Below are 24287 nucleotides of genomic sequence, written 5' to 3'. Positions count from 1 at the left end.
AGCTAGTTAACTGATAAGTTGTACCTTAGGCTCAGTTTGGAAGGAGTACAAATGCAAATTTGTAGAGTGCAAAACCTTGTATTTTGTATATATTTGCACTGTACACATTTGTATTTGTACTCCTTCCAAACTGAGCCTTAAGTTCTGTTTGGAAAGAGTACAAATGCAAATATGTAGAACACAAAATAATACAAAATATAAGGTTTTGCACTGTACTCCTTCCAAACTCAGCCTTATTGTTTAAGTATTATCTTAAACCATCTTTATTGTTTCCCACAATCACGTAACAAAAATGATAAAATGTCCCTTTTGCCCTTAATCACTTCCATGAAAAACACTGTTCATTCTCCCCTCGAAAGAGACAGGCTAGAGAGAGACGCATACCCTCCAAATCTTCGAATCACCTTTCTCTAAGAGTTTCTTCCGGTTGTTGTCAAAGACGAAGAAGTCGAGAGGGAAAAAATAGAGAGCGAATGCAAGAGCAATGAATCACCGTTTTCTAAGATTCAAGGGATTATATCAAGTTTGCTGTCATATGCGTTAAAGCATCTCACTCTCCAAGGCACGAACTTGATCCAAAATATACACAATCTGCAGAGGAATTTTAATAAGCAGGATTATTAACTCAGACCTGTAACTGCAAGCAACAAAGGACTGAACTATGTTTCTCTTATATGAACATACCTGACCTCCACGTTCTGGGCAAAGTAACCATGGGGTGAAAGGATAACAACATTGAAGACCACAGGGATTTTCTTGGTTTATCATCTCTAATACACGTTCAGCAGTGTCACCCCACCCCTTCTCCACTCCAGACCAAGCTCCTGGAACTTGTGATCAAGCTCTCTGAATATGGCATATCTGGAGCAACTGTGTAGATATATTCCTCTACCTTACTCAAAACAGACTGGAGAGTATTGAGGTTCTGGATTCTGTCATTCAGCATCATTGTCTGCAGAAAACCATTAAACATTAATAACCAAAGAGCTAAAAGATTTCTCTAATTTTAATTCTGAAAACTTGTTGGTCAATGGGAGAGATGATCTGGGCTATTACTTCCCCCTGTAATGGTGGACTCGGAGAAAATCAAGAAAACTAATAAAGCAATGGAAGACCTTCAGTGAAACTGATCCAAAGAGATGGTTTAGAAAGATCTGATGCAGAAGCTCAAATATCAGAGTTGCTGAAAAACAATTTAAGTCAATATTCCCTTTTAGCTCTTGCTTTCAACATTTTCTCTTCTGGGTGGCATCGTCACCAAACCCTCCAGGAGTGGAGGCGAACGGCTAAACCCCAGGCCCAGGCTGAGCTACAGCTTCGACCTGTCTCCTCCTCCTGGTCCTCCATTGTCACAGAGAGAGAGAACCCAATCATCAGAGTACCAGAGGAGCGGGTCGAAGAGGTTCAGATGGATCACGGCGCCGGAAAAGCACCGATCGAAGACTAAGACACGGCAACGTTGAGCCAGGTATGAATTCTGTCCCAAACAGACTGATGTCCTCCATACCCATGTGCAAGAATGACAGTTGCTTTGCCAGAGAGAAAGAGATGCAGGATTTTAGTTAAAAGCAAAGAAACATAAAGCACTGAATTACCTTGAAAAAAAGATAAACAGAAAGAAATTCAGCACTTCCTGGAACCCTGCTAAGCTTATAGAAACATTGGATCTGAAAACCAGTGTAAAAATCCCGCTCACAAACGGCGACTTTTACCCAAGGTTTTAAAATCCCACCCAGAAACGGAACCGTTCTAGTCACTGGTTTCCAGGTCAGCAGTTCAACCATCCGGGTCAAACAGTTCGGACGATTTGAGTATTTTAACAGTGATATATCATTTTACATATTAGATTAGAATATTAGGGTAAGATGCATATAAATATAAAGAGAAAATAAAAATGGAATGAGAGGTATTTGAGAAGTTGTCGGCTAAAAGAGTTTAGAAGAAAAAGAAGGAAGAGGAGGGCTTGAAGGCTGCAGCGGCGACGGCGACGGCGGCAGTGACTTACAGAGGCGATGGCGATGGCTGCAATAGCAGCGACGATGGTGAAAAACGGGAATAGATCTGAGATTTCTCTGTTTAAATCTCTCTCTCTCTCTCTCTCTCAGATCTGTCATCTAGAGTCTAAAGACTCTAAACTTCTCTCCCAGATATCTAAATGTGAGATCTCTCTGTCTCACACATTCCTCTCAGTAGATCTCAGATCTGAGAGATCTTCCCTTTTCATTTTCTTGTTACAGGTTAATAAACCACAAACCATTCTCCAGGTCAAACAGTTCAACGGTCAAACCATCTGGGTCAACAGTTTGTTGACTAATTTAATGGTTTTTTACCAGAGATCGGATTTGAAGTAAAACGGAACCAGTCGCCTGAACGGTTTCCAGTCCGAACAGTCCAACCATCCAGGTCAACGATGGTTCGAAAATATTGCTTTTACCCGACTTACAAAAGGACAAAGGGTAATATTAGGTTTTAAAAAAATTATGTCACATGATTCCACGTGTGTATGAATGTTAACGACAGGGTAGAGCTAATCAATTATTAAAAACAGTAAGAATGGTTTAAAACAATAATTAAACAGTAAGAATTCAATTACTAAACAGTAGGGGTAATTTAAAAAGCTTGCCTCTTTAAAAATAAAAATTATTTTCAGAAAGCATGTATGATCTTAAAGATGCTTAACGCCTGAACAACTTGGCTTTACGTGTCCCAATGGTTCTTGAACTGTTGACGTATTGGCCCAGTATAGAACAAATGGTATCAAACTTTAGGTATTGACAATCATCATTTTTGTGATTCGAACCTAAGTGAGAGCCACCAAAGGGAAAGGAAAAGGTCCATTGTCGGATGGGTATCTATTAGAGTGAGACCCCCAGAGAAAGAACTACTTGCAACCATTCAACCAAAGTGCCCTTGGCTTTCTGAGGTGGCCCCCACACAGACAGCCTATAAGCAGGTTTGAGAGGGCTTAAGCTTTGAACATTGATTAAGCCGATTTGAAGAAACCACTAAAACTAGCTTCACAGGAAAGTCGATTTCTTAGCAGAAAATACACATATTTGAGCTTTACAGGCACTATATGGTGACTATATGTGAAAATACACATATTTGAGTCCAGAACATGTGTGAAGAAAGAAACCATTGCATGAAAGCCCTTCCAAACGAGCACTATATGGTGAAAATTTCAGAATAAGACAAATGGCTGCCAATAGGCAATTTGAAGGGCTGTCCGCTTTAGTCTCTTCTTTTTTATAATATTCAGAAGATAACTAACAACAGATAAGAACTACAAAACCATTTCCCCAGTCATACATAAGATTCTGAACGGCATCACTAGGAAGAGAAGCATAGTACTTGAAGTCTTAAACTACCTACTTGACCTATAGCCATATTAGCTGGTATACCAGCACATCCTTCATAACAATGCTACACTTGAACAACCCAGTCACGATCTAATATATAAACAAGTATTCACTTCTCCATGATAAACATCTCAGCTCCTTGATGGCAGTAACCATTGATAGAGTCGGAATCCAGGATGATGTACCTGTAACCCAGTGCTAGAAGTTAAGCAAGATCATTAGAAGCATACCCAACGTCAATCCAAAGCCTCTTTGAATAGCTTATATGGACTGCTACAAAGCAGCTGAACCAGCTTAGCGGATTCCTCAGATCAGCCCTCCCAAATGACCCTTAAAACTGCCAGAGTAAGAGTGGGGCTTTCAGCTATGGAGGTATGGTATATATTTCAGTCTAATTAGCTTGGCTTTACACATTCCAACAATCCTAAGACTTTTAGCATATTGGTCAAGTGCATAAGAAACCATCATTGTAATCAACAATATAAGGATCTTTAAAGACCAACAAATGAAATGAAACTTATTGTACTTAAATGTCAAAATTTCCTTGAACTAATTGTATCAAGAAGCATCTGAAAGTGGGCACCTGCATTTAAGTACACTCCAAACTTCAACTGATAGTGGCTAGTTATCTGGCTAGTTGTAGCAGAGTGCCAGAGAATTGGGATCAGTTTGAGAATATATATCAGAGAATATAAATAGTGGCTAGTTATCTGGCTAGTTGTAGCAGAGTGACAGAGAATTGGGAACAGTTTGGGAATATATATATATATATATATATATATATATATATATTGTATTTCCCAAACTGATGCTCAGTTTGGAAAGAGTACAAATACAAATATGTACACTGGAAAACCCTATATATAGTATTTCTAAACCTTGTATTTGCACTCTTCCCAAACTGAGCCTGAGGGTTGAGACTGCAACCCTGAAATTTAAGCACCATCTTCCCTTAAGTTACTTATTAGGCAAAACTATTTGGTCTCATCATGGATGTTCAATTTCAATGATTATCAAGCGAAACCTGCCTCCGAATCCTGTGAAATAGAACCTGCAGTATTTCACTGGAAGACTGATGTCAGACCAGGTGAGTCACTGACTCATTTGTCATTTCTTAAATCCTGGTCCTAGCCAAGTCAACCAATTTTTTGTTTCGGTGTGCACTGGTTCACACTGAATCACTAAGACATTATCTGGTAACTCTGCCAGTAATGCTTCTGATGTTCCGGGCATGATGAATAGTTGTTCTTTTTGCCCCAGAACACCAAAAACGTACAGGCTGGAATAATAACAAGGCCACTTAATTGACTTGCTAAGTTCCACATTGGTTTTTTGTAGGTTTTTGTCCAAATAATCCAATCAGTAATTGTCCAACAAATGGAAGAAACAAAGATGTTCATGAATTGATTCGGTTTTGATTTACCTGAATGAGATTGTATTGATGCCATTGATGGGAACCATATGTCTTCCAGTGGCTTCATATGGATCAGAGAGATTTTGAGCAATGAAAATTCTGAACCTGTCATTTAACAGATCTATGCCAGTTATGGCAGGTTTCTTCTCAGGGATGACAACAGCAGAACCAGATTAGCAACCAATAATATTGAATGACAAGACAGATAAAAAGTAGGATCATAATGAATTCATTTGATGAGATCAGCCAACTGGTGTGTGCCCATTCAAATTAACACCAAACTGCACCAAATGGGTTGTGTTGGTAGAACTGATGATAAATTTCCTTATATATATTGATCCTGCAAAAGGTACACAGAGTAATTCTTTATAACTTATACTGTTATGTTTGAACTATAATTTCCCTCACAACTCAGTTTAAATAATACCTACACAAAGACTTGATGATGGTTCAAAACCTAGAAAGCAAAATAGTTATACACAATATGCAATATGCAGAATTTTGTCCCCATTTGACCATTCAACAATCACAGCATGTACAATGACAAACAATGAGACAAGAACAGTATGAGGTTCACAAAGGTGTAGTAGGATTAATTACCATTTATCCAGTACTTAGTTGGTTGGAAATGGTACACAGTTCTGCAGAGCTATGTCAATTTGAGTGGATTGAAGATATAAAGCAAATAAGGTGAGAACCCTCAAGTCCATTGAGGAGCAGAACAGAAAATAACTTGTAAGTAATAACTAGCATCATGGGCTCCATGTTAACATGCAACCAACACATATACATGCAAGATGGTAGTTGTTCTAACTAGAGTTATAGAGTTTGTGTCAATGTCTGTTTTAGAATTGAGTTTATGTGTCAAATAAGGATTATTGGTTGAGATAGTGGAAATGTGGAATAGTGGATAGGTCAAGGTGTCATAGGAATTAGGAAGAACTCTTGCTTAGCCATAAGGAGATGAAGGCCACTCTGCAAGAAAAACTCAATGCCCACTTAGCAGGTTGAAGGAATGACCTATAAAGGGGTCAGTAATTCATGTAAAGAGACTATGATCATTCATTATTGTTTAATTTGATGGTGGTTCTCCTTTCCCTTCAAATGTCTTTCATTAACCATCTTTCTAGTTATGCTAAGGTGGGTATCAAGCAGGTTTGGGGGCAAGGAAGGGGCCACAGTAGACACTGAAGGAACATACTAATAACCCAATTAACCACCAAACAAGAGATAGCCAAGGCTTCCCTAGAAGAAATGATGCTGAGGAATCAAAATGGCTAATTATTAGAAATGGTTGAAAATTAGTTTTTATCATGCACAATGTACACCTTATAAAAGGCAATGGAAAAGAAGGAAAATAGATCAGCCCCAGAAAGGAAATCTTTAACCTCGGGAGTCTTGCCCATCACGTCCAAAAAACCAAACATAATAGTGTTTTCAAATTTCAGAGACTAGAAATAGGTCAAGTGAAAATGTACCGTTAGTGTAGCAGTCAACTCAAGGTCCTGTCATTGCTTGGAATCCGGATTACCTGCCAACAAAACACATACCAACTCTCTACCAATATGATCTCACACCGCACATCTCATAATGGCGGGTCCTAGTCTCATGGTGAGATGTCTGGTGTTAGATCAAGTTGGTAGAGGGTTGGAACGTGTTTTGTTGGAAGAAGATCCCAAATCCATTGGAGTCCAGATCACCTGCCAACAATTCCATTGGAGTCCCAATTCCATTAGTTCTAATGGTTGCATATATCTTCTTTACTATATATATATATATTACAAATAATATTTATAGTGTATATATATTCTACAATTTTAAATAAATACTTAGATAAAATTTTAATTTTTAAAAATATAATTTTATTGATTAATATGGGAAAGCCCAGATGAACCTGCCAGTTGGACCAGTCAACCCATCATCTCACCTGAATTCAAGGTCCAGTTCACTACTGAATTGTTTTATGCAACTTGCCTAGGCCCAAGGCGCAGCACTTTCAAAAGGCATACGCCTGGTATGCCTTGCGCTTCAGACCAGGCATGCACCTTTTTTTTTTAAATTTTGCACTTTTTGTTCTTTTTTTGAACCTAGCAGCTGGGCCAGGGGCTCCGGAGCCCCGGCCAAGCCCCTTGAGGCGAGCTCAAATAAGTTCGTGTTAGCGTCTTAAATTCTTAATCCTTACACAAAAAAGATGATTTTATAATTTTAATTGCCTTTGCTAAAGAATGAACAACATTAGAAAATAGGATGAATGAATGAACACATTTGATGCAATACAATTAAACCACTAAACCACCACCCAAACAGAAAAGCAGTTCTAGTTTTAGGTCGGTTTTACAAACAGTGATTTACCTTTTAAATATGTATATTAATTTACTTTACTTGACTTACACCTTACACATTTTACCAAATTTGAATGAAAAGGAAATGGCACTTACAATGATAGAAAAACTTCTTAGTCAGCCTAAACAGGATGTGAGAACCAGAACCAGACACATTTTCAGTAGTCTGACTCAGCACGACAAAAAATTGACTTTGGGAATATTAAACAAATGAGTTCTTCGGTTCTTCAAGGGGTTTAAGGCAAGGGGATCCCCTCTCCCCTTTTCTGTTTGTGTTGGTGGTGGAAGTTTTGAGCAAGTTGATTGATAAAAGGGAAGGGAAGTGGGGCTGATTTTTGGGTTCAGGGTTGGAAGTGAAGATTTGATCATCCATCTCGCACTTGCAATATGCTGATGACACCTTAATATTCATGGGTGCATCAGTTGAGCAGGCCTATTCTCTAAGAAGTAATCTCAAGTGTTTCCAATTACTGTCTGGACTTAAGATTAATTTAAGTAAGAGCACAAGGATAGGGGTGGGAGATATAGAGCAGCCGGTGCCTGAAGATTGTGCTAGGGCCATGGGGTGTCTGGTTGGGGAATTTCCTTTTTCTTATCTTGGAATTCCAATTGGGGATAGGGCTGCTTCTGCATCTACCTGGCAACCTGTTTTAGACAGAATTGATCAAAGATTGGCGGGCTGGAAGGGGAAATTCCTGTCCTGTGCGGGGAAAATAACCTTGATAAAAAGTGTTCTCTCAAACCTGCCATTTTACTATCTTTACTAAAGGCTCCAGCTGTTGCGGTGGGAGAGATTGAGAGCATTCAGAGGAATTTTTGTGGAATGTTAGGGCTGAGAGAGAGAAGTTTCACTTGGTTAAATGGGACGTGGTGTGCAGATCTAAAAAAGATGGAGGTGTAGGGGTGAGAAGGGTAGGATTACTCAACAAAGCTTTATTGGGGAAGTGGATTTGGAGGTTTGGGAGAGAAAGGGAGGCCCTTTGGAGGAGAGTGGTGGTGTGTAAGTATGGGGTGGTGAACTTTGAGTGGAATTCAAAGGAAGTGAGACACTCGTATGGTGTTAGTGTATGGAAAGGGATCATGAGATTTAACTCTTTGATGATTCCTTTTTATACATGGAAAGTAGGGAATGGTTTATAAGGTTTTAGGAAGATGGTTGGTCGGGGTTGGGAAATTCTGTGAAATCTGCCCAAAGTTATACAATCTGGGCAAGAAGGAAGTGCCTATTTCAGGATACTATGAAGTAATTTGTGGTGTTGTGGTTTGGAATCCAAACTTCAGAAGACTCCTTTTTGACTGGGAGGTGGAGTGTTTGGAGCTGTTGGCAAAGCTTCAGGCCTTGGAAATCAATCCCTCAGCTGCAGATAGCAGATTATGGAAAGAGTGTAAGGATGGGAAGTTCACAGTCAAGTCAATGTGTATGGCTCTGATCAGAAATCAGGTGGAGGCTGATCAGTTAGGGGTGTCTGGGGGAAACCAGTGCCTCCAAGGGCTGAAGCCTTTGCTTCGCTGATTGCTAGAGGGTGCATTTTAACTCAGGACAACATTAAGCTCAGAGGTTATCGGTTTCCAAGTAGGTGTGTGCTGTGTTTTGCTGGAGATGAAAATGTTCTTCACCTATTGCTTCAATGCAGCTTTACAACTTCAGTCTGGTCATATTTCTTCAAGCTGTTCAAGGTGAATAGGTGCTCTATGTCAGACCCGGTTGATAACTTTAGCTGCTAGCCAAGAATCCAAGATGGTGTTAAAACTAAGATTTTATGGGCCTGTATTCCCTTTGCTGTTTGTTGGGAGACCTGGAAGGAAAGAAACAGAAGAATTTTTTAGGAGAAAAAGAAAAAAATGGAAGAGGTGGTAGCTGTCATCAGTTCGACAGTTATTGGTTGGGTGTTGCTGCTTCCAAAATTTCTTGGGCTGAAGAAAGAAGATTTTGGTGCTGATTTCCGGACTTCTCTGAATTCATAAAAGGCATTCTAATGTCTATTTTTTTATCCTGAAAGTTGTGTTTTTGGTGGCTTATGTATTGTCTCTCTTTGTTTCTGGTGGGGGTGACATCTTGTCAAAATTGACTTCAGTGCTCACAAGACCTGTGCTCACACCGTTCGCACAGCCTTGCATTGGGAATATCTCCCCATGAAAAAAAAAACATAAATGTACAGAGATATTCCCAATGTAGGGCTGTAAAAGGCTGTGCAGACAGTGTGAGCAGTCTTGTGAGCACTGAAGCCGATTTCCATCCTGTCACCTAGTTTTGTTGTACTTGCTTCTTTTTAATAAAAAATTTTTCTTTATTTATCTTCAAAAAAATTACTTGGTGTAATGGAAAATCTCGGGATGGCATGCATGAGAACATGGATTCGAGTCTGAGGGTGGCCACTTTGTACCAAAACAAAATGTCAAAGGTTAGGACCATAGTAGTCTACCCTGCCCAAGATCCCAAGTAGTTGGTACCAACATTGGCCAATGGCCTTTCCTTAACATTAAATTAATGTACATGCTATTAAAATACTTAACATATTTTGAGTACAGCCAAAGAAACATATTTTGAGTACTAACATCTTATGCCCATACAAAAGGATAAAAAAAACAGTTAAACTAGCTGTTATTTTTGTGTCAAATTAACAAAGGGAAAATGTAATTACATAGAAATGTGCCTAAAGAATCCATGAAATGTTGGAGGCCATCAGACATGAACATTTACAACCAGTAGGAAGAGTCCATCCAACACAGATTATAATGAAAACCATGGAGAAAAGTAAATGAAGTAAGAAATATAAAGTAGTTTTCTTATTTTTGAACCTCAAAAGCATCAATGGCATCATCCTTCCACGGTTCCATCCTTCGATGCAGATCATATAGGGTTCCATTTCTTTATCTCTTTACCAGTGGTCAAGGTAAGGTTTTCTCATACTTGGATGAGAATAACAAACTTGAGGTTAACACTGGGATTTGGGAGTTGGGATTGACAATTGCATGGTGTTGACAACAATGAAATTGTGGCAATGGTTAACTATTCAGTTTGTGATTTTTTACAACTAAATCTGTAATAGAGCATGATATGTCTTGTGGAAGCAAACAACAATCAAGAATATCAAGCTCTTATGCATAAATGAGACCAGTAACTTTTTTTGGTAGGAGTCTAGGAGAAACCAGTAAATTAAGCATGTCATTTCATATATGTTTTCTTCCTTTTGTAAGAAAAATGGGCAAAATTAGATGCTAATAAGATATAATAAAAAAAGTTTTCAATTGCAAATATAGAATCTAAAAAACAAATGAATCAATACCTTGGTGAAGCTTCACATCCCCACTAAAGTCACAAGAAACATTAGGTACCCCCAACCACAACAAGGATGAATGATGTTCTCAACCCAAGCCAGCCTTGTCCTGACATTCAACAATTCGGCACGCATATTCCAAATGTAAACTTATCTTCATGAAAAGACAAAGGAAACATGTAATAATCTCAATGTGCAAGACCCCTTAATGTTTGAATTCATCCATCTAAGGACTCTTTCATTGAGGACCACAATTGCAAGCAGTGGCCGATCCTATGTTCAACCCAAGCCAGTCTTCTCTCCAGCTTTAGTACCCCAGCATGCATATTCCGAAGGTCAACTTGAGCAAGCCTTGCACAGGCACGAAGCAAGATGTAATAATCTGCATGTGCAACATAAGTCCGAGACCCACCATCATTCTTCCGAACATAATGGATATAATCAAATCTCTTGGGGTTGACCCTTGGGGGAATGTAATAGAACCTATTTTCTTCCATATTTATTTTCAATTGTCTAAGGGCTTTGTCTTTAAGGGTCTCAGCCGAAGAACTACCCTCAGGTACTGAACTTTGCTCTTGTGAACTAAGAGAACAATCATTGGCATCCAAACTCCACTTTGTAAAAGTGTCCACATCAGAGATTCCGTTATCTGAAGATATTTCACCAGTACAACCTTCATCTCCAGGTCTCTTGTTACCTATGGATATGCTGCTAATGCACACCTCTTCCCTACGCTTCTTGTTTTCTGTAGGCAGACTACTCACAGCTCCATCTTTAGATCTTTTATGGTTCAAGCCATTACAGCATCCTATCCCTGCTACCTTTGATGGTTCAGAATCCTACAATTGTGAACAGACTTTTAAGCACCCAGTATTAACATATTTATATCGTTAGCAAATATACCTAACGGTCAAGGTAGTTATTAATGGCAATGGCACCACTACAGAAATAGGGCCCCCTATTACCATGGTGCCAAATTGGTGCTTAGCACATTGAAGCATTGCACTGATACACAGACACTCACATAAGCAAATGTTTAAAGACAAAAAATGTAAAAAAAAAATCAAATTATAGACATTAAAAATGTAAAGAATAAAGCAATTAGCTGCAGAGAGAGAAAGAGATATGGTGTTTCAGAACCCAAAAAAAATAGCCTTGCAGTTTACATCAACCAAAAAAACAATAAATAAAAAACTAAAAAAATAGACAATAAGAAGAATTATTGGGGATGCCCTTTTGCATAGAAAAGGAAAGGAGGACAACAACAGAAAAACAGTCAGAGGGCATATACAATGATAGTTTTGTAAAGACAATACCAATGGTTTATACACACACATACATAATTCTGTGTTAAGAGACTCAAGACAATGCAAGGTTACATGTATGAAAAAAAGTGAACTGTAAACATTATTTGTATATGGAAAAAAAATTGGCTGTCTATGATAGATCCGTTTGGAATTCTGAAATTCTGAGCTGGTTCGAGGGAGCTCACCCTCCTGAAACAGAGTAGAAGAAGAGAGGAAGAAGAGAAGGGAAGAAGAAGATGAGGAGAAGGAAGGAGAATAATAGGGTTTTCTTTCTTGCCGAATAGAAGGGGCTTACAATTATTTATACTCTCCCCTCCACCTCTCATGCACATGGACTCGACTGCGACTGATAACTAACTGGAGGGGCGTGACCTCCTCATGTAAACGAACCTCAGTGGAGGTTGCACATGGGTGATCAGGTGCTTCTCTTGTGCAGGGCCTGGTCGCTGAGTGTCTTGGGCCTGGGTCCCCTGTCGTAGGCCTGAATGGTTAGTTGAGGGCCTATCAGTCTATTTTTGACAGTAGGGCAAATATATGGTGACAGAAAGGCATGATATTGGAAGGGCTTTGACCAATCAAAACCCCTCCATGAATTTTGATGAATACCACCTGAATTTCTGTACACAGGTCTCTTCCTGCGACATCATGCTAGTCCATACAGACTCCATGGAACAGTAACAGTTCTGGAGGCATAGTTGTGTGGACTAAAATGTGACATTGAGAGCCTATGAACAGCACAGGCTGTCAAACATGGAAAGCCAACGTTTTCTCTTTGTATACAAACAATACAAATAACTTGTCTGTATAGACATGAAAAACACCTTTTTCTGGACTTCAATATGGCACTTACAATAGTCACTATTTATGATTATCATGACACTCACCATGGAACCAATAGCAAGAACCATATTGAAGTTCCTTCATTATCGTTGTCTAGCACCATTGCAGGCCAACACTTCGCATTTGCACCAAGGCACTATTGACAACAATGCTAAATATAAAGTCTGTATACAATAAGTACTTATGCATTCTAAAGTAGAAGGTAGCTCAGTAAAACACACAACAAGAAGTACTTATATATCATGAATGATATGATAAAAGAACTACATAATCCAGCATACAACTTAATTTTTGTGTTTTCCTGTGTGATCTGTAAAGGACCTTCTTTCTCTCCCCTCCTTTCTCTTCTTCTATTCTTTGTCTCATTTGCTAATTCTACTCTTCTATTTTCTCTGATGCTTTCTGTTGCAATAGCCTAATTTTGATTCTCTTCTCTCTTATGTTTCTCGTGTTCTAATTTCTAGAATGCAACATTTACATATGTAGCTCTTCGTCCAGAGCTTGTATTCCTGCTGCTATGTGTAGACAGACTAGGCCGAATGGGCCCTAGTCTCTATTTTATGTTTTAGTAGTAGGTAATTTATTTTGTATGCTAATGAGCCTGTCTTATAGGCCTGTTAACTTCTTTTAAGTTATTTTAAGTTTATGCTTAGCTGGACGCCCCACTTAAGGGCTGATTTGTAATTAACCACATTAGTGAAGATTAATAAAAGGATTAGTGAGGGGAGAGAGGTGATTATTGAACCCTCTTCTTCTTCCCCTTCTTCTTCTCCATCCCCTTCTTCTATTCTGCCTTTTTTCTTCTTCCTTTCTCACTTTTTTACTTCTTTAACTAAGTTTCTTATCAGATTTACTTCTTGATATCAGAGCAGGTTTTCCCTCTTTTTTCTTTTCACTTTTCCCATACACCCTTTGATTAAGAGTGTGTATGGAGAGATAAGTTCCTGATAGATCAAAGAATATTTTTGCCTAGTTGGTAGAGGGTTTGGAGAGTTAGAATCTGGCCGAAAACTGCCAAGAAATGGAACTGTACTTTTCTGCCCAAAACCCTAGCCAACTAGAGAGCTTTCAAGTTATAGGTCAAGGAGAAGATTTGGGTGTGGCGCTTGGGACTTGGGAGGTGTAGAGTGTAGTTTGATCTCTAGAAGTGTGCAGCTGAGACTTGTAGGTGGTTTGAAAGCTATGGTAGGAGCAGTTACCTCTTCTCTCTTCCTCCCCGACAGCCAAGTGCAGTGAAACCCTAGTTTTCAAGTCTCCGAGTATTGTATTGACCTCAGTTAAGTTTTATATAGACTGGAAAACTGGTTCTTTTTATTTTCGTTTGATCAATGGAGCATTCCGAAAGTGAATCGAAGCAGATGATGGTATCCGAGGTTGGCCTGGTAGATTCCTTTTTTACTAGAGTGACCACAATCAAGCTAGATGGCACCAATTGTCTAGCTTGGGCACTGTCTATACAGATTCATGTCTGTAGTAGGATATCTCACATGCAGTAAGGTAAAACCAATAGAAACAGACCCTATATATGAGAAATGGATGCAGGAGAACTACACTGTTATTGAATGGTTGGTTAATTCTACGCAGCCCCATATAAGTCAGCATTATCTTTGGATGTCTTCAGCCAAGGAAATTTGGGTTAGTGTTACAGAAACATATTAATAGAAGTTGAATGTGGCAAGAGTCTATAAGCTGAAAAGCGATGTGAAAAATCTAAGACAGGGGGAGAAGAGTGTAGCGATCTACTATTCCATGCTAAAATCACTATGGCAGGAAATTGATGTTATGAAGATAGTTGTTTGGGAGAGTATTGATGATGCAGAGACTTTTAGGAACCTAGTGGAACGAAACAGGGTGTTTGAGTTTCTTACAGGACTCAACCCTAAGTTCGACATTACTAGACAAAATATTCTAGCAAAGAATGAAATCACTCTTGCTTAGGCATATGCTATGGTAAGCAGTGAAGAGAGTAGGCGACATGTGCAATTATAGAGTCCACCTACAAAGCATTTTGCACATGTTGGAATAAAGCCGAAAGGTCCAATCGAAGACAAAGAAGTAATATGTGAATACTGCAAGAAACCAAGGCATACTAAGGACACTTGTTGGAAACTCCATCATGAACTTCTCTCGAACAGGTTTCGGAATAACAATAATAACAACAATTTTAAGAAGAATGGTCAGACAGGAAAGCCTAAGAATACTAATGTTGCCACAGTACCTTAAGGAAGGAACAAGAGAGTGAAGAAAAGTTAGCTATGGAGCAGCTAGCAGCAATAAAAGCAAAGTTTGAGAAGTATGAGAGGTTACTAAATCACTTGGAAACCACTGTAACAGCATCCAACCCTTCTGGTAGCACTTCATCATTTGCATTTGCTCACTCAGGTACTTGTGCTTTTGCAAATCATGCTTCTATTTCAAATAATCATAAAATCCCTTAGATTATTGATTCCGATGCATCAGACCATATGACCAGTTTATCTAACCTCTTTTGTTCCTATCAGCTCCTCTCTAGTAGAGAGAAGATATCTCTTGCTGAGGGGTCTCTTGCTCCCATCTCTGGAAAAGGAGATACCAACACCTCTGACGCACTTGTCTTATCCTCTACTCTTCATGTCCCCACGCTTAATACCAATCTTTTATCTATTAGTAACATGACTAAATCCATGAACTGTAGCATAACCTTTTTTCTTACCCATTGTGTTTTTTAGGACCTAAAATTTTAGAGGACGATTGGGAGTAACCATGAGGCGAATGGAATATACTTGTTGGGCACACCTGATAAGAGTCTTAGACCACCTAATGGAGTAGCTTTGGAGTCTCTTGTGTCAGAGTCTATTGATAAAGTCATGTAATATCATTTGCGGTTTGGTCATTTACCTTTTTCAACCTTGAGTCATTTGTTTCCTGATATGTTTAAGGGAGTGTCTTTTTCGAGTCTTCATTGTGAGTCTTGTGAACTTGCAAAGCATTGTAGACAATCTTATTCAGTAAGCAATAAAATATCCATTTCTCTTTTTCATATTGTGCACTCTGATGTGTGGGGGCCATATCATTTGCCTACTATGGGGGGGTTACAGATATTTTATTCTCTTTATTGATGATTATTCTCGCTATACTTGGATTTATCTCATTAGATCCCAGGATGAAGTACCAACTATTATGAAAATTTTTCATGAGCTTATCCTTACCTAGTTTAATACACGGATCAAAATATTCCGATCTGATAATGCTAACGAATATTTTGAGAATAATCTTTCATCCTACTTTGAGACCTTTGGGATTATTCATCAGAGTTCCTGTTCCTACACTCCATAACAGAATGGAGTGGCGGAAAGGAAGAACCGCCATGTGGTTGAGGTTGCTCGATGCCTCCTTTCTGTATCTCATGTTCTTATTAAATTTTGAGGGGATGTTGTCCTTATTGCCACCTTCTTGATTAACCATATGCCTTCTTAGATTCTGGGTTTCAAAACCCCGTTTAACCTTTTCTTTCCGGATGGGGATCTCTTTTCTCTTCCTCTCTGAGCCTTTGGGTGCACTTGCTATGTACATGTTCATAATCATCAGAGACACAAATTTAAGCCTAAGGCACATAAGTGTGTCTTTCTAGGATATGCCTCCACACAAAAGGGATATTTTTGTTTTGATCCGGCTCGTGGCACCCGCTTTGTCTCTAGGGATGTCACATTTGTTGAGTCCATTCCTTTCTTTGGTATTTCTCCCAAGGGGGAGCACCCTGAAGAGCCATTTGCTATGTCTCCAACTGTTCCTCTTCCAATTCCTTTTGAGTCTCCTACTGAATCATTTTCTTCTGATGCATCCCCTTCCACTGTGTCTCCACCACATGTTCTTGCTCCCCCTCCTCCTCCAGCTCATCCTCCTACATTTCCTTCACATCCTGTGCTCCAAAGGTAGTACTAACGGCAAATATTCAGGCATGGGCAAGTTGTTTCCACTCCTTCCGTAGAACTTCTTGCACCTCCCATCACTATTGAGGTAACAGGTCAACCCTCCTCTAACCCACCTACCTTCCCAGACCTTGACCTTCCTACTTCCCTTCAAAAAGGCAAGTGAAAGTGTACAACACATTATATCTCCAAACACCTGCCCTATAGCCTTCTATCCCCTACCTATTACTCTTTTTCTTGCCTCTGTTTTTACCCATTTGATTCCCAGGTCTGTACCAGAAGCCCTATCCAAACCTGAATGGAGGGATGCTATGATGACTGAACTTGATGCTTGGCAATAAGAACCATACCTGGGATATTGTGTATTTGCTTGAAAAGAATGAACTAGTGGGTTGTAAATGGGTGTTCACCATTAAGTACCATTCTGATGGCACTATTTGAGAGGTTTAAGGCTTGATTGGTTGCTAAAGGCTACACTCAGATGTATGGTATTGACTACCTTGAAACCTTTGCTCTTGTGGCCAAGATGACTTCAATTTGAGTTTTGTTGTCTCTAGCTGCTACTTTTGATTGGCCCGGCCCCTTCACCAGTTTGATGTTAAAAATGCCTTTTTGAATAGAGACCTCCATGAAGAGGTCTATATGTATTTGCCTTCAGGGGTGTATGGAAAGGAAATGCAAGGAAAGGTGTGTAAACTGCAAAAACCTAGTTATGGTCTCAAATAGTCTCCTCGAGTCTGGTTTGAGAGATTCAGAGCTGCTCTTGTATCCTTTGGTGACACATACCCAATCTGGCCATACTTTGTTTCTAAAAAGAAGTAACTCTTTGGTGACTTTTTTTATTGTTTATGTTGATGACATTGTGGTCACGAGTAATGACACCCAGGAAGTGATTAAGCTCAAAATATTTCTTAACTTTGAATTTGAAATCAAGGATTTGAGGGATCTCAGATATTTCTTGGGAAATGAAGTTGTTTGATCCAATGATGGTATCTTCATTTCTCAACGCAAGTATGTTCTTGACCTCCTTGCAAAGACTAATAAACTTGGTGTTAAACCAGCTTCCACCCCTATATATCCCAATCATAAGCTCTCTACCACTAATGGTGAACTGTTGCCTGATAGGGGAGTGTTTCAGAGACTACTTGGAAAATTGTTATATCTTTGCATGACTCTGTCAGATATTTCCTATGCAATGAGTGTTATTAATCAGTTTATGCATTCTCCCAAAGACACATTTAGCTGCTACAAAAAGAGTTTTGTGTTATTTGAAAGGCACTCCAGGGAAATGGCACATGGAGTGTCGGAATTACTGTGCCTGAGATCACTTCTAGAAAAGTTCAGTGTTGTCTATGAAAAGTCAATGATGCTCTACTGTGACAACCAAGATGCTATCAACATTGCACATAATCCTGTTCAACATGACAAAACTAAGCACATAGAGGTTGATAGACATTTTATACGGGAAGGAATTGCTTCAGGAGAGGTTTGCTTGCCATTTATTTCTTCAGAAGAGTTGTTGGTTGATGACTTGACTAAAGGTATTCCAAAAGGAAAGCTGACACACTATATAAGCAAGTTGGGCATGATTGACATCTACGCTCAATTTGAGGGGGAGTGTAGAGAGATTGGGCCGAATGGGCCCTAGTGTCTATTTTATGTTTCAATAGTAGGTTATTTATTTTGTATGTTAATGGGCATGTTAACTTCTTTTAAGTTATTTTAAGTTTATTCTTAGCTGGACACCCCACTTAAGGGCTGGTTTCTAATTAACCACATTAGTGAAGATTAATAAAAGGATTAGTGAGGGGAGAGAGGTGATTATTGAACCCTCTTCTTCTTCTCCACCCCTTCTTCTATTCTGTTGTTTTCTTCTTCCTTTCTCACTTTTTTTACTTCTTTAATCAAGTTTCTTATCAGATTTACTTCTCTATGGTTTATAGACAGCATACAAAAACCCTACTACTTCATCCTTAAAATCTTTCCACACCAACCACAGTTCTGTTTTCAACAGACACTACACCTATGCTACATTAGGATGTCTATTACCAAATCAACCACCTAATAATTTGCATCAAATGCCAATATCTTATGTTATTGCATTATAACTTCAAATGAATTTTCTAGCCATAAACATATTTTGTTCAGTCTTGCTCCTTCAAAGCACATATGCTGAGAGAAAAAGGCTAATGTTTGAAATATGAGGTTGATCTTTGGAGGCTTTTATAGTTAATATTTCTTGTGTGGTTTTAATTACTGCCCATGACAATAAAATATTGCCTGGCTTAGAGTATTAGGATTCTGTGGAAAAGATTTGGCATTTAGTTTCTTACATCACATGCCACTAATAACCTATTACTTGGTTTTCACTAGTTGGTGAACTTTGTTTCTGTTACATTCAGCCCCTTAATATATAGAAATATCTTTAACATATCATGTTGAAGCACTTTTCTTTCATGAATATGTCACATACATTAATTGAAACATATTAAATATTACATTTTATATGCTCTATTGGTTTAGACAAATGCTTTATTTATAATGCTTATAAATGTAGGGTTTTTACAACCCTATTGAGGTCTAATTTTATTTTAACAGCTTTCCTAATAGGCAATGAAGGGTTTCATTCATATTTCTTCATGAAGAGTAGAACATCATATCATAATATGTAAACAAACAGAAAAAAGTTAATTTTGATTGAAGCATAACTTTCCATTTTTGTAATAATTTGCTGGTAATCTGTTAGAAATCCTTTGTCCTCATTTGTTTGGTCAGCAGGGTTATATGTGACTTTTCTTCTTTATTTCTTTCATTACATAACATAAGAGGGTTTAAGTTGTAACTTTATCATTCCATTATTAAATCAATGAAAGAGGGCAGCAGTTGAGCCAGTTGTACAATCTCTCTTGCTCTCCATCCCTAGTTTCTTCTCTATTCTTTCTCTTTCTTCTCTCTTATTTCTACTTCCACCTGGGTCGATTTCTGGTTATTTCTACATAGGTCTCTTTTATCTATATCTTTTGAATATGGTACCAATCAAAAAGCATCTTTCCAACATGGTACTGATCAAAAAGTATCTTTCCAACATAGAAATATCCTTATTGAACATTTACAGAACTTCTTCCATTTTATTTAATGTTTCAATAGAAAGATGATGTTTCTTGACTCATGAGCTTTACACCTCATGCATCTAGAGGTGATAGTGCTTTGCCTCACACCTAATAATTTAAAACATAGTTTCCATCACAGGCCAATATAAAGAAATTTATAACCATCATCATCCGAAACTTATCCCAACTATATGGGGTTGGCTACATGAATGATGAATCTTGTTTCGCCATTTCATTCTGTTTAATGTCATATCCATTGTTAAATTATTAGCACTTAAATCATTTCTTTCTACTTCAGTCCATGTCCTTTTTGATCTACACCTACCTCTTTAGCCCATTCAACTTGCAACAGATCACTTCTTCTTATGGTGTTGACAAGGCCTTATATACACATAACCAAACCATCTTAGTCCACTTTCTCTCATTTCATTACTTCTTGAAGCTACTCCTAGGTTCCTCTGAATGATTTCATTTATAACTCTATCCTTTCTAATTTCTTTTTCCACTCATCCATTTCAAAATACACATTTCTGCCACACTCATTTTTTTTGACATGTTGTTTCTTGACTGTCCAACACTCTGCTCCATACAGCATAGCTGACTTTACGACAATTTCACTTATATACAGATACAAACATAAAGCATATAAGGTTATTGTACAAGGTTAATAAAATAAACAATAGTACAACAAGACACTCAAAAATTACACCCTGCATAGACATCTGGTGCCCAGCACTCATACCATACTGACACAGGTAAGCAGAACATTTTAAATCAATGCTTTTTAAAGGCAAAGCACACTCATAATGCCCTGAAGCATATGCTAGGGGCATTGATGCCTGAATGCCACTGAGGCATATGCCTCATATAGAAAGAAAGAAAAAAAAAAAGAAAAGAAAGACAACAAAAGGTAAGGGAAATGAAGGTGTTGTGCATCCTTTTTTTTTTTTTTGATGAATAGGTGTTGTGCATCCTTGTTCTTCTTAATACAAGATATCTTTCGTTGAAGGGAAAAAAAGAACTAGAATTCTTTCTTCCTCTGCTTCTTTCTTCCTCTTCTTCCTCATCCTCATCTTAAGGAGGCTTACACATCCTTGTGCTAAAGAGGCTTACACCTCTTGCATTCTAAACTATGCCTCACGCCTCTAGGTAGTGGAATGCTTCACATCACACCTACGCATTTTAAAACATTGTTCCAAATATCTCATGTCTCCTAATTTCTCATTTTGACTAGCTAGCATTAAGGGGTAATCATGTTTTGAGCTTAGAAGAATAGTTACAAACTACAGTAATCTGTTTAACTTTTATTATGCAATAAATTTAAATTAATTTACCGGGCAATACAGTACTGGTCCAATAACAAGAGGTCCAGCAGCCAGTCAATTATTTTAGAAAATCTCAACGCTATGTTTGGTTTGATAGAAAACAAGAGAGAAACAGAAAGTTGAGGAAAAATTCTTAGAAACTTTCACACTCCTCAAGAACTTACCCTCAACTTTCTGCTTCTCTTTTATTTTCTACCAAATCAAACACAGCCTTAGCAGATCCCAACTTAAAAGATCATGAAATTTTCCACAACCCCATTCATCAAAAGCATGACAGTTAAAAGAATCCACCATTAAAAAGCTAATTGCTGTAAGTATAAATCACCTCTTGCTTCTCATAGAAATCCCACAGCTGCTCTATTATCTTCTCTTCCTCATTATCCTCAATGGTTGGTTCTAGCCCAGCAAAGACAACATCCTTACAATATCTGAGATACGTCTGCAAGTCTTTTGTGTACTCTGTCAACAATAAGAAGGAAGTAGCAAACAGCATCTTCAGAATCAAAACACTGCCCCTTCAAAGGTTGAGAATTTTTTTAATACATAAACACCAACACAGATCTAGGTTCAACTTTTCAAAACTACACTGCAAAGACCTACCATGTGAGTAACAAATCTTGTCATATGTTGTTTCAAGATCATGTAGGAATTCTGCCAACTCCATTTCAGATTTCTGAAAACGTGATGGGCTTCTGAGCTGTTCTTCACCTATTTTAAGTGAATCACTAGAAGGAGAACACTCATTTTTATTGTCACTCCTCTTTGCAGACTTGCAAATGGGTTTAAATCTTCCCTCCTGGTTGCACGAGGAAGAGGAACAACCAGAACTGGATAAACTTGCTTCCCAAATCCCAAAGCCATTGATGTTATATAAAATCCTTATTGCCACCATTATTATAGACATTACACAAACACGAGTTGGAAGTCTGAATTCATTTGCCGATAACCATAATTCCGGAGGCATCAACCACTCATAAATGCGAGATGCATGAGGAAGAATCTTTTCCACAGGAAGAGAGAGCTCATTGAGATAACGGTAAGCTATTGCATAGAAGTTAACTGGAGGCATTTGAAGGCCTATAGACTGAGCAATAGAAGCTGCCATTGATTCTAGTTTCTGCAATCCAACAGCTCGAGAAGGTCTAAACATCAATCTGGAACTTACTGGGCATGCACTTGATGGTTGTCCAAATAATTTTTCAATGTCCACAAAAGCAGCAAGATATGGAAGCTTCCCCTCTAAAGTCCATCTCAATATGTCTGTTGGTAGGATAGCCTCCCTGGCAATATGGCAAGCCAGATAAGAAACTGCTAGAGAACAAGACAGTGGTATCTTCTTTTTCAAAGATTTAATCCATATTATTACTGCCCTTTGACCATGAATATTATGAGGTTCCGCACTGTATTTAGCACGAGGCTTGTGAACTTCTGGTTCTGCTGCCACCAATTTAGAAAAGGGATTGAGTAATTGGAAGAACCTTAGAAGCACAATATATAGCTTGGGGAGAAGAGGTATAGTATATAAAATAGAGAAGAGAGAGAGAGAGAGAGTAACAAAAGCACATCCATGATACACATAAATGGACAAATTTCTTTTCTTTTATTTTTTGGAGCTTACGCTGGACTCTATCATAAGACATCAAAATTGCAAATGCTATAACACATCAACCCACTGATCAATGAACTAAATCAGGTGGATGCACTATGTCATCAATATCATAGTCAAAAAATACTTCCAACAAGTCTTTACAAGTTTCTACATGAATTCCAGTTCCCTCAAACATTTTCTTGGAGTCATTATTTGACTCCCAATTTGGGCAAATAAGTATGACAAGGTAATTAGCAAGAAACCAGTTCAGTTCCAAAAATAATTGATATAACATCATGCTGGAATGGATATAACAAAAACATACATCAAAGAACAAATCAGATTCATGCTATGAAATATATGCCTATTGTATTTTGGGCTATAACAGAATATGAATACATCAAAAATCAGAGGGAATGAGGAATTTAAAAGGCAAGCACAGAATCCTAAAAGTTGTCTTTTTTTTATAAAGTTATCTTTTGTATTGCCATCCATCAAAATTCAAAATGTGCCTCAGGTTTGTACCTAGTAACATTAATTTTCATTAAATAGTTATGGGCAATAGATACTCCAAACTGGCATTTAGACCCATAATCATCATTATAATCACAATCGGCCCAATACTATTTGAAGACGTAAATGTTATAGTAAGATATGTGGATGAATAAATCGAAATCAAAAATGCATATATACTTAAAAGATAAGAAAATAGGAGATATAGAAAGTACTAATTGCCTTCTGCCTGAACCTCAGAATCCAGCATGGCCTCATCAGCCCACCCATCATCGAAAACCCGAGATACAGCAACTAAACGCAGCCAAATCACACCAGACAAGCTGCATATCAAGGGACTGACACCGAATTTCTCGACTAGAGCCTGACATTGGAATTGAATCATAAGCTGAATTCCCATAACATACCTAACCCTAACCTGAGAGTAATAATCCTCCGGACTCAAGCCTCTAGAAGTGGAAGCAAAGTCGTTGGGCACAGAGGGCCTCATTTCTTCATAATCCGGTTCTTCCTTCTTGATAACAGCCTTATGGATAGGGTGTTCTTCAGATAGGCCTAGAGATTTCCAAAACTGGGACTGTTGAGTGTGTGGGGTTTGATAATAAGGGGGTTGAGACTGAGACAAGGGTTCAACTTTGATAACCGTCTGACGTTGGAATTTATGGCGACGGTGACCAGCTGTGTAAATAGCACCACGAGCATCGCCTTTGTCCAAGAAGTCTTCGTCGGCGACGCCTGTCTCTACGATGTCTTCGGCTTGAGAGCCACATCGGAGGCAGTAATAGAAACCGTCATTGCAGCTGTCTAACCCCACGTTGCCACAAGCGTGGCACATCAAGGCCTCCGCCATCAATCAATCTGTAGCTCCAAGTTAATTATTCCCTACTTCTCCAACTCCGATCGAAGTATTTAAAACTCCACTTCTACTCTACTGCTACTCCTACTCCTCCGCCTCGCTCTCGAAACTCTACTTCTCCAAGGCGCCTTCAGACTTCAGTTCAGTTTTATTTATTTATTTATTTAGGTATTCCCCGCCGTATCCTCGTTGGTCATAAACTCCAATCGCGTCTCGTATTCGTATACGAGAAAGAAATCCCTGCTCCACGGGATTAGAGAGGTTCCATGGGCCATGGTGGGCTGAGCTTGGGTGTTTTTAGCTTTGTTCCTAACTTTGAAGCCCATTTACTAGATAGGCCAGATCTGAACTCAACTTCTCATTGGGTGCAAGTGCAACAAGCTATTGTAGGCCCGATATAACGTATTCTGAATTTAAATTTTTGTTAAATTTAACCTTGCCTTTATA

At 38.5% G+C, this 24287-nt stretch overlaps 1 protein-coding gene across 7 annotated transcripts; it reads right to left on the bottom strand.

Annotated features, from left to right (window-relative positions):
* Positions 1 to 205: 205 nt before the first annotated feature.
* MEE12 (maternal effect embryo arrest 12) lies at positions 206 to 23978 on the bottom strand. 7 transcript variants are annotated; one of them, XM_088903458.1, is made up of 8 exons: positions 23207 to 23978; positions 21484 to 22320; positions 21209 to 21342; positions 10403 to 11232; positions 8733 to 8911; positions 6252 to 6473; positions 4783 to 5113; positions 3033 to 3696 (listed from the first exon to the last, which is right to left on the bottom strand). In XM_088903458.1, exons 1-4 carry the CDS (start codon positions 23832 to 23834, stop codon positions 10612 to 10614), a joined length of 2220 nt encoding a protein of 739 aa, XP_088759584.1. In that variant the 5' UTR covers positions 23835 to 23978; the 3' UTR covers positions 3033 to 3696; positions 4783 to 5113; positions 6252 to 6473; positions 8733 to 8911; positions 10403 to 10611. The 7 variants fall into 7 exon arrangements, with proteins under 7 accessions (XP_088759585.1, XP_088759584.1, XP_010258359.1 ...); XM_088903459.1 differs by lacking the exons at positions 3033 to 3696; positions 6252 to 6473; positions 8733 to 8911 and adding exons at positions 206 to 591; positions 685 to 952; XM_010260057.3 differs by lacking the exon at positions 8733 to 8911.
* Between the last annotated feature and the right edge of the window lie 309 nt (positions 23979 to 24287).

Source organism: Nelumbo nucifera, chromosome 4 (assembly GCF_055504915.1).
Source record: "Nelumbo nucifera cultivar China Antique chromosome 4, China Antique-T2T, whole genome shotgun sequence".
Taxonomy (NCBI): Eukaryota; Viridiplantae; Streptophyta; class Magnoliopsida; order Proteales; family Nelumbonaceae; genus Nelumbo; species Nelumbo nucifera.
This window is presented reverse-complemented; position numbering and strand designations above follow the sequence as displayed.

Coding starts and splice junctions, on each gene's coding strand:
- MEE12 (XM_088903459.1), bottom strand. CDS start 23,834: ATGGCGGAGGCCTTGATGTGCCACGCTTGTGGCAACGTGGGGTTAGAC. Junction 22,321..23,206: donor TTCTGAGGTTCAGGCAGAAG/GCAATTAGTACT, acceptor AATTGGTGGCAG/CAGAACCAGAAGTTCACAAG. Junction 21,343..21,483: donor CAAGATTTGTTACTCACATG/GTAGGTCTTTGC, acceptor TATTGTTGACAG/AGTACACAAAAGACTTGCAG.